Consider the following 15,159-nt stretch of genomic DNA (forward strand, 5'->3'; position numbering starts at 1 on the left):
ATTTACCAGCTGTGTATCTTCAGATAGTTACTTATATTCCTTGGTTTCTTCAAACATGAAATGGGAATAAGAATCAGTGCTTTCTTGATAAATAGTCCCTAGAATAATAAGTTGGGTAAAATGCTTACATTTGTGGCAGTTAGGAGGCTGCCCGGCAGATCACGACCAATTGCTTTTGTGTGCAGATGGTTTTCCTCCAGTCCCTCTATCGAAATTCTTTAATCCTCCCCTCCCAAATCTGCCAAGAATCCTTCTTCCTCTTGGCCTTCATGGGCCAGGCTCACTACACAGACAAAAGCAAGCACAGGAGACTCTTTGCCAAAGTTAAAAGCGCATCAAACACGCCTAGCATTTATTAATCACAAACCTACAGACCCTTCAGTACACCCTCCTTGGGGCTTGGCCCCAACAATCTAAAGCCAACAATCTTGGGTGTATGTGGTAGCAGGGATGGGGATGGGCAGGGAGTGTCTCTTGATAATTCTGAAAAGGGGAGGATTTCTCCAAATGGAAAACTGGGTGGAGGCCAGAGGTTGGGGGTGACCTAGCTTCTGAGTGGGTGGAGGTCAATAAAAAAAAATCAGATAAACAAAAAAGGGGGTACATATGCTTTTGCAATGCTCCCTCCAAGCCTCTGCCTTGGTGGGACAGGCTTCCTCTTTTTCCTGGGCTGGGGAACTCCCCGGAAAGGACCCTTCCTTCATCCTGTTCCTCCGCATGTTGCAAGAGTACTAGGGTGCTGGTTCTGGGAACCTAGACTCCATAGCCCCTAATCTCCATCACCTCCCCAGGCTACCCTTCAGGGAAGGAGGCAGCACTCTGCCCAAGAGTGGGAGTCTAACTCTCACTCACTCCTGATCTAAGTCTGGAATGTCAACCTACAGGATCTCAAGATTTGCCCTCTTCTTAGAGGGCAAGGTTTCGGCTTAGAGCCCTCCTAGGTTAGGTCACATTGGTCCCAGGTTAAGGCGGGGGAGCTTAAGTACCACTCCTCCTTGCAGTGTGGAATGCTTAGATGGGATGTCGCTAAGAGAAGAGGGCTGTGATCTCCACATAGTTGCCTGATCTCACTGACTCCTCCACACCTGAAATACCTGCGCTGGGCTGTGGGGAAGGGGCGGGGCCTGACTCCTCCATTGCTAGGAGGCCAGGACTGAGTTCCCAGGTGAAGGGGCTGGCTCTCTTCCTCACTTCTGTTTCTTGCCTGGGCAGGACAGGGTTCACGGGGGAAGGGGCAGGCTTAAACCCCCGAGGTGGGACCTCCATCATTTTGACTCCTCTTCCTTGCCAGGATGGACTAGACTGGTGGTTCCAAGAGAGGATGGAGCAGTATCCCGACACCGCTCATCCCAGGAAACCTGGCTAGGACAGTCCCTAGGGGCCAGGGGCCAACCTCATCCTGTCTCCTTCCCTAATCTGGGCAAGGGCGGGTCCCACAGGGCAGGGGTGAGGCTGCGATCTCCAGGGGACAGACCCTGATGCCCCCCCAACCCCCACCTTCTCTGTCTGAAATACTTGCGCTGGCCTGTCCTGTGGGGAAGGGGCAGGGCCTCATCTGACTCCTCCTCCTTGCCTGGTTACAGGGGTGGGGCCTCATCTCGTCTCCTCTTCCCCCAGTACACCTGGGCTGGGCAGTCTCATGGGAGGGTGGGGGAAAAGGCGGGGCCTCATCCTGACATGTCCTCCTTTCCTGGGTGGGGAAGTCCCAGGGGAGGGGTGAGGCCTGATCAGGACTCCTCCTCCATGCTGAAGCTGCTGCGGCGACTGCTGGCCTTGGAGACTGCAGGGGATACTGAAGAAAGCAGGGGATCAGAGGCAGCCCGCAGTGGCGACAGGGCGCCCCCTGACAGTCCCCCCACCACCCCCTCCTCCTCCTCCATCAGAATGTCCTCCAGCCCCAGATGGAAGGGGTCCCCTAGATCTCCCAGGTGGTCGCTGGGAAAGTGCAGGTCCAGAAGGGCATCCGATGGTGGTGCCGGGGGCTGCTGATGGGGAGTGCTCTGGGCAGGTCCCCCCCCTGCAGGAAACGTTGCTGTGCCTGGCCTGCCCTCCTCTTCCACATCCAGTTGCTCTGGCTTGAGGCTGTCAGAGGCTGAAGTTGTGGCCAGCGAGAGAAGCCCTGGGGTGGGAGGCACTGGCAGACCATGGATCTGGGCCTGCAGTTCCAGCTCCTGCAAAGAGGAAGGGGTACGTAACAAAAAAAAAAAAAAAAAAAAAGGCGGGGGTACAGGTTCAGAGTCTCAAAGAGGCAGAGGATGTAACAGTTACAAGGACAGGCCGCCTGGGTTTGAATGCAGCCATTGCCACTCACTATTGGTGTAACTTTAGGCAAATTGCTTAACGTCTCTGAGCCTCAGGGTCCCAATCTATAAAATGGGAATAACAGTAGTCCCTGTCTCATCAGGTCATTGTGAGGATTAACTTAGTAAATGGAGATAAAGCTCTTGTCAACATGCATAGCATAAGATAAACACTATGTACGTTAGCCAATATTCACTTTTGTTCTAGTTAATGTTAAGATTACTACTTATCATCATCAACATCGTCATCATCATTCTGTGAGGCAGGAAGCCCAAGGACCTCCCAAATATGCCAGGAGGGGAAATCCTGCCCTGTTCTTCCTCTGCCTCTTCCTCTAGGAAGCCCCTCCACCCCCACCCCCACCCCAGCCACCACCCCCTGCTTCCAGACCTGAATTCGGAGCTGCAGGCTGCGGTTGGCTTGCTCCAGGGATCGCTGCCGGCTCTCCAGGTCTTTGGAGCGCTGCTGCTCCTTCTGCAATTTGCGGATATAATCCACAGAAGCTTTCAGGATGGTGCCCTTGTTCCAACGCATCTCCCTGGGGGCACGAGGGGGAGGAAAGAAGGGAGAGCTGTAATGTGGAGTCTCCTGGGAGCTGAAGGGGGAACCTGCGCCAGGTAGACGAAACGCCCCACCACATGCCTAGAACTTGAGGTGGGCGGACATTGAGGGTAGGGGATGCTCAGATGCAAATCACCTGCCTGGGACCTCCCAACCATAACCCATCACACCCCAAGCCCAGGAAGCCCTCTCTGACCTCATCCCTGATTGCTCTTACCTACACCCTTCTGATTCAGCTCACTGCAGCCACAATGGCTTCTCAATGCTCCTCGAACATGGGAGATCACTCCCACCTCAGGGCCTCCAGCCCAGCCTGCCCTCCACCTCGGACACTCTTACCCCAGACACCCAGATGGCCCCTGCCTCATCTCTTTAAGCTCTTTAAAAATTTTTTTTTAATTTAATTTTTTTGGTTTTGTTTTGTTTGTTTGTTTTGGGGACGTGGTAATTAGGTTTATTTATTTATCTAATGGAGGTGCTGGGGATTGAATCCAGGACCTTGTGCATCCAAAGCGCGCACTCTACCACTGAGCTATACCCTCCCTCATCCTTAGGCTTTTTATTCTAGTGTTTCCTCAAGGCCTGCCCTGTCCCCATCTTCCTCACCCCAAATTATAACCTTCCCCAACATCTCATCTTCCTTCCATTCTTTAATTCTTCTCCACGACACTCCTCATTGCTGGATTTTACTTATTTATCTTGTTGGCTGGCTGTCTGCTCCCACTAAAACATCAGTTCCCTGAGGTCAGGGATTTTTATGTGTTTTATTCCCTCTGGTATCCGCAGGGCCTAGCACGGTACCTAGCACAAAGCAGAAGGAGCTCAATACATTTCTTGAAGAAATGGAGGAAGTAGCAAATGAGTGGAAAACTAAGTGTCTATATCACACGGGGACCACACGAGGTACATGCACAATCATGTCATGCATGTATAATTTTAGATGGGGACACAGTGAGGGGCTGCCACCCTGCTCAGGGTAAGGAAAGCTGGGTGAGAAAGGGTCCAAGGAGCAGAACTGCCCAGGTGGGTCCCACGTAGGGTAGGCCCACCTGGGAACGACTTAAGGGGAGCGGGTCCCCCTCTCCACATTCCACTGGCCTGGGGCTCCCCACCCAGACTCACGGGTCACTGGACTTGGGGATGAGGGTGCCCAACTCCTTGATCCTGTCGTTAATGTTGAATCGCCTGCGACGTTCAACTTTGAAAGCAGGGGAGAGAAAGAGAGAGTGGGAGAGAGTCGTCAGTAGGCCGAGGAAGGAAGTGGAGAAACTGGGGAGTGGGAGAGGGGAGGCTGCCGCCGGGAGAGGCCCCCAAGGAAGGCGGGGCGCAGAGCAAGGCAGGGGCACGGGCTACCACACCACTCACTTAGGTTGTGATTGTCTTTCTTCTGCCGTTCCTTCAAAAGGGCCTTGGCCTCTGTCTCTGGAAGAGAGTAGGGGTGGGTCAAGGCCTCTGGGGCTGGGAAAGACGCCAGAGGGCAGCATGTGCAGCTGCTGGAAGAGGCTTTGGTGGGCACAGGCTGGGGAAGTGACTCTTTTAAAAGTGCCACTCTTTTTTTGATTTTTTTTTTAATGGAGGTACTGGGCATTGAACTCAGGACCTTGTGCATGCTAAGCATGCGCTCTACCACTGAGCTATACCTCCCCCCCCCTTTTTTTTCCTTTTTACAATTTTTAAAGAAGCGTGGAGATATAGGCCATTTGTTAAACCCAAGATGAGAGGAAGTGGAGTGAAAGCAGGCCTGTGGGCCACATGGACAAAGATGGCAAATAGCCCCCGTTCTTGTCTGTTTAAACCCTCTCCCCCTAGAATCAGGCCCAACCCTCCTCCCACCCCCACCTGGTAGATATGGGGCTCACCCTGGGGAATAGGACGAGCGCACGGGGCCAAGACCCTGGCCCTTACCAGAGATCTCCCGTTTGATATTGGGCAGCTCAGCTGGACAGGAGTTGCTGACCGTGATGGCTGGCGTGGCCACACCCTGACTACTGTACACATCAAGCAGATTCCCTGACACAGGCAGCTGAAGGCAGAAAAATGATGGTTGGGAAGAGACCCCAGGCTCGGCCTCTTCTCTGAACCAGGCTCCAGAACCTCCACACACCCCAGAGATGGGCCTCCTAATGTAAGGATTGTCTGGCTCAGCATGAGAGCCCTTCCTTCTCCATCAAGGGAATTTCACACAGCAACTCAACAGGGAAGACAGGGTCTAGGGGACGTACTGTGCTCTGCCGGGGGACTGGAGCTTGCCCCGCCTATTCATCATGCCCCATAGCCCCTCAAATCCCCCAGTGACTTCTGAAGCCCATCTTCCAAACCCTAGGGCTGGCTCTGGAGAAAATGCTGGAAAACCACCCTTCTCTGGTCTTTGTCAGCTCTGATGCAACATTTCAGTCCATTAACCCCTCCTAGAACGATATTCCAATTCAGCATTCTTGGTACAGTCCAACACCATCTTCTCAGACCTTGGGAAATTATCATGGCAACATTCCACCCAAAATCTGGACTTCTGGAGAGTTCCAGACCCATCTCCAGTCTTTTGCTGTGATTGCGTTGCCACCACCTTACATCCACAGTCTCTGGCTGCCACACACCAACGTCCTGATTCTGATATCTTCTTGCACATTCTGATCTCTCAGACTGTCTTGTCCAACTACTCAACAAGCACTGTTTTTATGTCAACCTAGTTTTTTTTTTTCTCCTTCAAACTTTCCTGGATACACCCTAGGGCAACAAACGAATCCCTAAGTAATTAGTCTCACCTCTTGATGAGTTTTCATCTCTTGAAACCCCCACTAGCCTGCTGGATCCACCTAATATAAGGTCCCAATCTCTAGCTGTGTCCAAATCAACGAAAAGTTCTGATAAATTGCTACCACTTTTACACAGGCTTCTATCCTCTTGAGAACTTGGAAAGAAGTAAAACTACAACCACTCAGTATGTTCCAGAGCAAATTATGGAACTCTTGGAATGCTTGGAACCAGAATGCTATAATTTCTTGGTGCATCCCTTCCTCTAGAAAGTTTTATCCACTCTCTATGAAGACCCAGCCTCTTGGCATGTTGACTGTAAGAGACATGGTACATTCTAATCACTTCAAGGTCCAATCACATCAAATGTAGACACCTTTGGTATGTTTCCGTCACTTCATGGTTTGGGTATGTCCTCATGACCTGAATGTCCTGGTACGTTCAAAATGCTGCGAGTAGCCCCCTCTTGGTCCCTCCCACTGTGAAGTTTGAGTACTCTGGTATGCCCTAATATCTCCATGAAGTCCCCGCCCTGTATGTATCAAAATCTACAAGTCCACCTCTCCCTGCAGTTCAATACAAGGCCCCAGGGCACTGGTATGCCCCATCCCATCATACAGCTTCCGTCTCTTAGTACAATCCAAGGTGAGAATGTCCTATATACACACTCAGCCCAGGTGTATATAAGATATTTCTCAATGATAGAGGGATGTGCTAATTTTTAGACCAGTTTCCCATCTCAGGACCTTACCGTGCTGGGGAGCTGCAGCCCTGTGGTGCCTCCAGGCAGATAGCTGAGCATCTCATCGTAACTGGATTCCAGGCTGATGATCTCATCAATGACATCATCAATCTGGGAGAAGAAATATGGAAGGGGGTTAGAAGAATCTGGAGTGGAGGCAGAGCATGGGAGGGTCATCTGCAGCCACTCACCTCCTTCTCTGAGCTAGACCCGATGGTGAGCAGCGCCATGGGGCTGTTGGGAGCACTGCCTGTGGGGCCAGTAGCGTGGGCAGTCTCAGGGGCAGGGAGTGGCTGGGCACTAGCAGCCCCTGGTGGTGGGGTGAGGGCCTGGGAAGCCAGCTTGGGCCCAAGTGTGGTGGACAGGTACTGTTTCACCTGCTGCCGGCGTGCCTGCTGCAGATGGTAGCGCGTTGGGTTCTCCAGATGGGTCTGCACCTATGGAAAAGGGGGAGGCGGGATGGGAGGCAACAAGGTGGAACAGGGCTCAGAGGGGTGACTCTGAGCCCCAGTCTGCCCCTCAGAAGTCATCTGTTCCTAGGCTCAGGATGGCAAACCAGGCCCAGAATCTGGGAACCTTCTCCCACTCCCCAAACTGGTAAGTCTTCCCCAGGACCCAAATTCTCCTTTTCAGAAATCCTTCACAGCCCCCCAGATCCAACCGTGGCTTGCAGAATCCCTCACAGTTTCTGGAGCACCCTGTCACAGTCCCCAAGACTCTCCCCTCCCCACCGCCCCAGTCTCTGATACCACCTAACAGACCTGGGAATTACACGTGGCTTTCCAAGACACTCCAATGGCCAAAGAATTTCTAATGCATCACCAGACATGAAGCTCTTCCTACAAAGCCACTTCACGATTCTAGGGCCCACCCAGGGCACTCATGAACCCCCATGGTCCACCAAGACTTCCTGTGGTCCCCAAGAGCCCCTCACAACTCCACAAGAATGCCTTAGAAACCCTAACCATAATGGGACACTAGCTTAGTCTTTTTTTAGCAGTACCTGGGACCTTCCTTAGAGCCCCCAGGACCTTGCCCAAAAGGCACCAGGACCAATCCTCAGTCACCAGGAGTCCCTCCCAGGGCCTCTGGATGTCACCTTACCTTGAGCACCTCCCTGGGCACCTGAGCAGGGGGAGGACGACCCAATGTGTGGCCCCCAGCGGAGACGCCGACCACAGAGATGGCAGGAGAGGCAGGTGCAGGAGTAGGGAAGGGAGAGGCTGCAGCCTGTTCCCGACGCTCACGCCTCTCCTGCTCCTGGGCCTGGGCCCGCATTAGCTGCTGCCGCAGCAAGACCCGTGATGAAGAAGATGACGACATGGCAGGGGTCCTGGAGCCCCCTGCAGAAGATGATGCAGAGAGTGTAGCTGGGGTGGCTGGTGTGGCCTGCAGTGATATTGGGAGGCTGTGGAATGGGAAATACGGGGCCATAGGTAAGCTAAAAGTCTCGGCCCAGGCCTAAGGAGTCATAGTGCGATGGAGTCGACATAGGAACCTGGCCTGTTCTCCGGTTCTCTGCCTTCAGAGGCCACAACATGGAGGAGAGATACAGGAACTAGCCCTGATCACAACCCTCGGGGTCAGTCTGGTGGGAGAATTTGGGCCCTCCATCCTTATGGGGAAGCCTGGATTTGAGCCTGTACATATATTAAGCCAAAGTGCCATTGCTCGGCTCTGGGAGAAGGGGTTCACCCCATTTAAAGGACAGCAGAAGAAAGCCAAATTAAGGTTGTGGCACTAGACATGGACACAGAAAGCTCTTCAGCTCAATTTGGGGCTGGAGATGCTCCATGAGCTCCTAGGGGTGGACAGGCTATATGAGCAACCGCAGGCCCTTCTTCCTCCCCTGCCTGGGCCTCTGGTCCCAGGAGCTAGTCAGTCTTAAAAATCTCAGAGATTTCACAATCCTCTCTTCCTGCCCCTCTTCCAGGTCCCCTCCCCTCTCTTAGAGCCCAGGCCCATGACTCAGCACATTTAGACTTATAAGCTGGGGAAAAAAGAAGAGACCAGCAGGGGTTCTTCAAGGGCTGGGGTGGGTGAATTTGTTGAGTAGGGGGTGAGGGTGACCAGGGGTTGTGGGAATGGCTCCGCCCACTTGGGGCTGGGCTTGAGCAGGCCACGCCCTGTGTCTGGACTCTCCAGACAAGCTGCAATTTTTGTCTATGAATGGGTGTGCAGGTGGGGTGGGAGGAGGCTGGGGAGATCTTGTCTGAGATACTAGAATCCTAGCTTGGCCACCTGCTTTCCACATGCTCTTACTAGCCCCTAATTTTACTATCTGGCAAATTCAGGCTGGTGAGAGAATGGGTTGGGCTGGCACTGGGGGCCGCTGCCGAACCAGAGAGGATGGAGGGGCCTGGCAAATTGGGAGGGAAGTCAGATAGAGGAGACATACCTTGAGCGTAGTGATAGGGGTTGACTTTTGAGCTCGTAGAAACTGTCAGGATCAAGGACGTTTTCTAATTCGATGTCAGCAACAATCCCGGATTCCGGAAGCAAGGAGTTCAGGCTGAGGGTGGGGGGAAGGTAGGGGTAATGGTCAGTAATTGTATGGAGATGTCATTCCCCAGATAGAAAGAGAGGACAGAAGAGAAGAACACACAAGGAGGGAGAACAGAGTGTATCCCTCGCATTCGGCCACTCTTCTGAAACCACCACTACAAATTCCCATGTTTTCTTCCCTCCCCACTCTCTTCTGCTCTGTGTTACCCATAGTTCCTTAAGATTCAAAATAATAAGAGTGCCTGGATCCCAGCTCCTTGCTCTAACAATCATGCGTAACAACCTGGGTTTCAGGAAAATAGAAACGAGGAATTTAGGAATGACAATTCACTTTGCAGGATTCCTGACTTTGCATTCAGAGTTCTCCCAGCCCCCACACCCCCCTACTGTTTTCCTGGCTGCAGACTGTGAGCCCACGTTGGTCTACACAGTAGGGGCATCCCTCAGCAGAACAGTCCATTGTAACACAAACTGAATGCATCACAAAGAGAACTGGGGTCGCTGATTCACTTTACAGAAGGATCCACGACTTCGCAAAGGAGTTCCCCCCAACCCCGCCCCAGCCCCAGCCGGAGTTCATGGGATGCCAACACACGTCCAAAACCAAAATGGAAATAACAAAGGCACCCCTCGGTCCAACAATCTGGATTTACAAGAGGGAGAATTTGGGTGGATGATCCGCTTTATATGAACATTCTTTTCTTGGCCGGAGGAGCCAGACCAGCGCTCTCCTGTTTTTTTGGATAGATCAAAACACAAACACATCTCCAATATCAATACCCACTGACACACAAAATAAGAAGTCATACACACCCTTTCCTTTCAGCCATTCCCACTACTGTGATGATCTAGGTTGTTATAAAGGCATTAGAAAATGGTAAATTGGTATACAGAAAGGCACTTGCTCAACCCTCCACATTGGGTGTGAGACCTTAGTGTGCAAGGGACATTAACATGTAGACAGATGGATATGCATCCTTGAATTTGTCAAAGATTTAGAATCTTGAGATTGTGGTTGACTTCACTTGACAAGAATTCTCTCCCCTCCCCAAGGATCTGTCTTCCTTCCTTTCCTCACCCACAGATGGGGCCCTAAAACCACCCAGGAAGTCAGGAAGAGGAAGCTCGGGGAGCCGCTGAGCTCAGCACAATCCCAAGCAGAAAGTAGGCAAAACCCCCTCCCATGCTCACACATCCTTTGCACAGAAGTTGGAAGAGGTGGGCACAGGGGTGGTCAGGGTGGGGACAGAGAGGGCTGAGGCTTCCAAGCCCGCTGATGGAAGTGAGGCTGAGATCAGAGAGGACCCACCCAGGCAGGGATGGTGCAATTGGTGCTCATTCCAGCCATAGGGTCAGATTCAAGATTGTCTTCAGGGCCTGAGAGACAGACGGGAAGGATGAGATAAAAAAAAATTGTGCCTGTCTGTGTGTATGTAGGGGGTGAAAAGGGCCGGCTGAGAAGCTCAGGCAGGTGGCAGCAGGAACAAGACCCTCCTCTGGGTTTCCAAATAAGGTCTGAGGCCTTCTCTGAGCTAAGAAGTGGCACCATCTCCATTGCCTGTATGCCTCACTGTCTCCCATTCAAGCCCCTATGGGGGTGTGGGAAGAGAGCTTTTCCACTATCCCTAGGATCTGACCCAGCTTGGATGGGTGGACAGGGATGAAGGGATTATTCTGGTCAAGTCTTGATAAATGTTGCTTTTAATGTTCACTCCCACACACTCACAAGGCTAGTCCTCCACAGCATTTCTGAGATACCCCCAAATCTCTCCAGAGTCATGTTATCTCCAAACAGCCTCCAGCAACCAGCAACTGGGAGTTACCAAGCTCCTAAGACAGCATCTCTGTCCTCCAGAACCCCTTCTCTGAGAGAAAGAGTCCCTTAAAATCAGTGCCTCACCTAGAGTGCCCCCTCAAATTCATTCCCCTCATGCCTGACTCAAAGGACCCCAAATTCAACCTCTAATTAGTCTCAGTCCCCGAAGTTCAACTACCCTAGCCCAGTTCCTGGACAGAACAGAATCAGGCCCTCTAGACCCAGTCGAGGGTCCCCCAAATCTGAACCAGGCCTCCCTTAATGGACTTCCATGACTCCTTTAAGCCTCAGTCCAAGCAGGCCACCGCCGATTTCCTTAGATGCCCCCCCAAGTCGGGCGCCCCGACGTCCTCCAAGCCTAGGCCAATGGCCTCCAATCACGGCCCTGGGCCCCCGCTGCCCCCAGACCAGGCCCCCGGGAACCCCAGTCAGCACTACCGGCCCCAGGCGGCCCCGCACCTGAGCAGCTGGGCCGAGTCGGCCGACCTGCGCTCCTCCAACAGCACGAACACGGCTCGAGGGCCCTCTGCGCTGGCCTCTACGCCGTCCCGAGCTGGCTCGGCCGCATGAGACATGACGCCCGGCCCCGGGCAAGCCCTGCCAGGCCGGTCGGGCCTTGGCCCGGTCCCCCTAACAAAATAAGAGTCCCCCTCCCCCTGCTCGCCACCACCTCCTCCGCTAAGCCATGGAGCGAGCTCTGCGCGGGCGGGCGGCGTCGGGGAGATGGGATGGGCCGTGAGTCATCCCCCGCCCTGAACGGACCAACACCACCCCCCTTAACCTAACCCCGGACGACCGCCCTCCTCGCCACCCCCCCGTCCTCTTCCCCCTCCTCCCTGGGCTGGGGAAACTCCACAGGAAGTGACCGCACCGAGGATAGACAGCTCGCAGGGCCACGCCCTCTGGGTGAGGCGGCCAATCGTTGAGGGGTGGTTCAAGAGCCCGCCCCAAGCTACGCCTCCGAAGCCGAGAAAAAACTAGATTTGGCGGGCCCTTACTCCGAGAAGGGGGCACCTAGGCCACGCCCTCAGAGACAGAGCAAATCAGCGAGAGGTAATTTGGTTGAGCCACGCCTCCCCCCTCAAATTATCCCTCCGCAAGCTACTAAGCCGCTCCTTGCGTCCTCTGCGCCTGCGTACAATGGCTAGTCGGCGGGCAGAGGGTCTCCAGGCTACGCTTCTATCTGCGGAACCGCGCCCTCTCTCGGCCAATATTTGTCATATCCGCGCCCTAGACCTCACTCCAAACTTGATCTGGCGGTGACTCCTCAGCCAAACCCATAGCCTTGAGGCCTAGGAAGCTAGATTCCCTGGAGGTGCGCACCAGAAACCCCGCCCTCTCGGTACCTACAGTCCAGCCGCCCAGCTGGTCTTCCTGGAAGCGCTCCGCCTACTCTATGTCATTTAGAGCGGTTGTTGTACTAGGTCGTTGTGCTACACGGTAGGTGCTTAGTAAATCTTTGACAGATGGATGAATGAGTGGAATGATGGAAATTAGATATGGTCCCTTCGATGGATGACTTCTGGAATCATAAAGACCCCGGTTTGGATATGGGCTGGGGACTTCCCTTCTCCAAGCCTCTGCTTTCCTGTACTGTCAAATGGGGGTTATTAATACCATTGTGGCCAGGTTGTTACGAGAATTACGGGTAATTTATGAATAGTGCTAGTAGGTTGTTTGGCATACAAGACGATCTCCCCAAATTAATTGGTTCACTCATTTGTGCACTGATTCAACACTTATTGAGCTCCTCTGTGTGCTAGATACATGCAAGCCGGCTCGCACACAGCAGAGGGTCCCACCAATACCTTCAGGTGCACAGTCAGCTCACAAAACACCCGGACCAACAACCTTCCCTGTATCCCTCCCAACATCCCAAGACCATGCCCATGAGTTGGACCATCAGAAACTCACATCAGTTGGACCATCATGAGCTCTCATTTGCTTTACCCCCTTTGTATTGGCACCCTTATTTCCCAGGTTGGCTTGGTGAACACACACAAACCCATACACTCACACACAAACATTATCCACATAATAAAGATGACAATTCTTTCCCGAATTAATCTTTAAAAAATCAATACATTGCCAAAAAAGTTCTAAAATGGAACTTGTAGACCTGATGCTAAAATTCCTATGGTACCTTAAATATGCAAGAATATCTAATTTTATGGGGGGAGGGATAAATTAGGAGTTTGGGATTAACATATACAGACTACTATTTATAAAATAGATCAACAACAAAGACCTACTGTTTAGCCCAGGGAACAATATTCAATATCTTATAATAACCTATAACGAAAAAGAAAATGAAAAAGAATATATGTATGTATAACTGAATCACTTTGCTGTGCACCTGAAACTAATACATTGTAAATCAGCTATACTTCAATAAAAAAAGAATATCTAAGGGGGAGGGGATACCTCAAGTAGTAGAGCGCATGCTTAGCATGGCCCAGGTCCTGGGTTCAATCCCCAGTACCTCCTCTCAGAATAAATAAATCTAATTACCTCCCCTCACCCCCACCAAAATAAAATAATTAAATAATACAGCAACAAATAAATAAAATATTTTTAAAAAGAATATCTAATTTTATAAAAGAAGAAGAAAGAGGAGGGCATCATCTAACCATATTTAAAATATATGACAGAGCTCTAGTAATTAAAACATTGTGATACGGCAGTGGGAATAGAAAACTAAATCAATGGTACAGAAAAAAAAATCCAAAAATCGACCTAGGTATTTGTGGGAATTAGTAAGTGACAAAAGTGATATTTCAAGTCACTGGAAGAGAAATGGGTATTTACTAAAATGGTTTGGGGAGAAATGACTGTCTTTTCAGGGGAGAGATTAGATTCCTAATTTACTCAATTCAGAAAAATTAATTCCTGGTTGGCTAAAGACCTAAACAACAACAACAACAAAACCTATAAAAAAACATCAGAACAAAATATTTTTGGAGAATATTTTTAAGTCTTTGGCAAAAAGAAGGCGTTCCCAAACCGGATACAAAAAGTAAAAGATATAAAGAAAAGTAACAACAAGCAACATTTATTGGTCATTCTTGGCACTCTATCTGTATTAATTCATTTTAATCCTCACAACAGACCTCCGAGAAGGCTTCCATTTATTATCCCAACCTACAAATTAGGAAACCAAGGTACAGCAAAGTTAAGTCACTTGCCCTAGGTCACCCCAATTTATAAAACCTAGGATTGGAACCCAGGAACTCTTTACTACCACACTCCACTATCTCTCCAGTTTGACTACATCGAAATATAAAACTATAATCTGATTAAAGATGCTACAAACAAAGTTAAAAGACTTGCAGCAGACTTGGAGAAAAAATTTATAACATCAGACCCACAGATTCGTTATCCTGTCACACACCCCAGTTCTGCACACACCAGCCTCATACATATCCCATATATCACCATGACAAGTGTTTCCTCATCACACACCCTGCACAATAAGCCCATCCTCAATCTCTCTCTCTCTCTCTTAATCTCTTGCTCACAACTTCACAACTCTTTCAACACTGCTCTCTCTCTCTCTCTCTCTCTCTCTGGCAGCTGGGGTTTCATTGCAACACAACTGTAGGGTGGGGTGAACAGGAGATATGGAGGGAGAAGAGAGGGCAGTTAGTTGGTGAAGGTGGGGATGTTTATGTAGAGATGTGAGTGGTGATCGATGATGGCTTGTTTGCACACAACTAAAGGATCTTGTGAAGGGCTTCAGGAGGAGTGGGGCTGCTAGAGGACTGTTTAAGAGTGTAGGTGAACACAATATTGTAAATCAACGATACTTCAATTTTAAAAAAAAGTGCAAGTGGGAGCTATTGGAGGGTAAATTGGGAATATAGTTGGGGAATGGAAAATAATTTGGGATGCAGTTGGTGGGACTATGGGAAGTTAGTGTTTAGAGATAGAGTTTTATCTTCTGTAAGATAGTTCAAGGAGTTGTTAATAGAGTTGTTAACTGTTATGGGATGGTGTGGTAGGCTGACTAATGCCCCCCTCAAAGATGTCCATGTCCTAATCCCTGGAACCTGTAAATGTTACCTTATATGGCAAAAAAAATTGCAGGTATGATTAAATTAAGAATTTTGGGATTATCTGAATGGAACCTAATTGTAATCACAAGCGTCCTTATAAGAGGAAAGCAGAGCTAGATTTGACAAACAGAAAAGGAGAAGGCAATGTGACCACAGAGGCAGAGATTGTAGTGATATAGCCACAAGCCAAGGAATGCTGGCAGTCACCATAAGCTGGAAGAGGCAACAGATTCTCCCCTAGAGTCTCTGGGGAGAGTACCGCCCTGCTCGACACCTTGATTTTGCCCAGTGAAACTGGTTTTGGACTTCTGACCCCCAGACCTGTGAAAGAATAGATTTTCTTATATTTTTAAGCCATGAAGTTTGTGGTAATTAGTTACAGCAGCCACAGGAAACTAATATAGATGTTGGTACCTGTGTCTCATTCT

General features: G+C 50.6%; 1 protein-coding gene across 1 annotated transcript; it reads right to left on the reverse strand.

The window, feature by feature from the left end:
• Positions 1-314: 314 nt before the first annotated feature.
• TFE3 (transcription factor binding to IGHM enhancer 3) lies at positions 315-11,462 on the reverse strand. Its single transcript, XM_032474822.1, has 10 exons — positions 11,136-11,462; positions 8,754-8,867; positions 7,460-7,763; positions 6,547-6,792; positions 6,365-6,466; positions 4,768-4,885; positions 4,228-4,284; positions 3,985-4,060; positions 2,692-2,839; positions 315-2,171 (listed from the first exon to the last, which is right to left on the reverse strand). The coding sequence occupies exons 1-10, from the start codon at positions 11,249-11,251 to the stop codon at positions 1,728-1,730; spliced, it is 1,725 nt and encodes a 574-aa protein (XP_032330713.1). The 5' UTR covers positions 11,252-11,462; the 3' UTR covers positions 315-1,727.
• Positions 11,463-15,159: the final 3,697 nt, after the last annotated feature.

Source organism: Camelus ferus, chromosome X (assembly GCF_009834535.1).
Source record: "Camelus ferus isolate YT-003-E chromosome X, BCGSAC_Cfer_1.0, whole genome shotgun sequence".
In the NCBI taxonomy this organism is placed as follows: Eukaryota; Metazoa; Chordata; class Mammalia; order Artiodactyla; family Camelidae; genus Camelus; species Camelus ferus.

Excerpts from the sequence above, each read along its gene's own strand:
- TFE3 (XM_032474822.1), bottom strand. The coding sequence starts at position 11,251 with ATGTCTCATGCGGCCGAGCCAGCTCGGGACGGCGTAGAGGCCAGCGCA. Across the intron at positions 4,886-6,364 it reads GGCTGCAGCTCCCCAGCACG|CTGCCTGTGTCAGGGAATCT; the intron begins GTAAGGTCCTGA and ends TTCTGCCTTCAG. Across the intron at positions 4,285-4,767 it reads TATCAAACGGGAGATCTCTG|AGACAGAGGCCAAGGCCCTT; the intron begins GTAAGGGCCAGG and ends ACTCTCTTCCAG.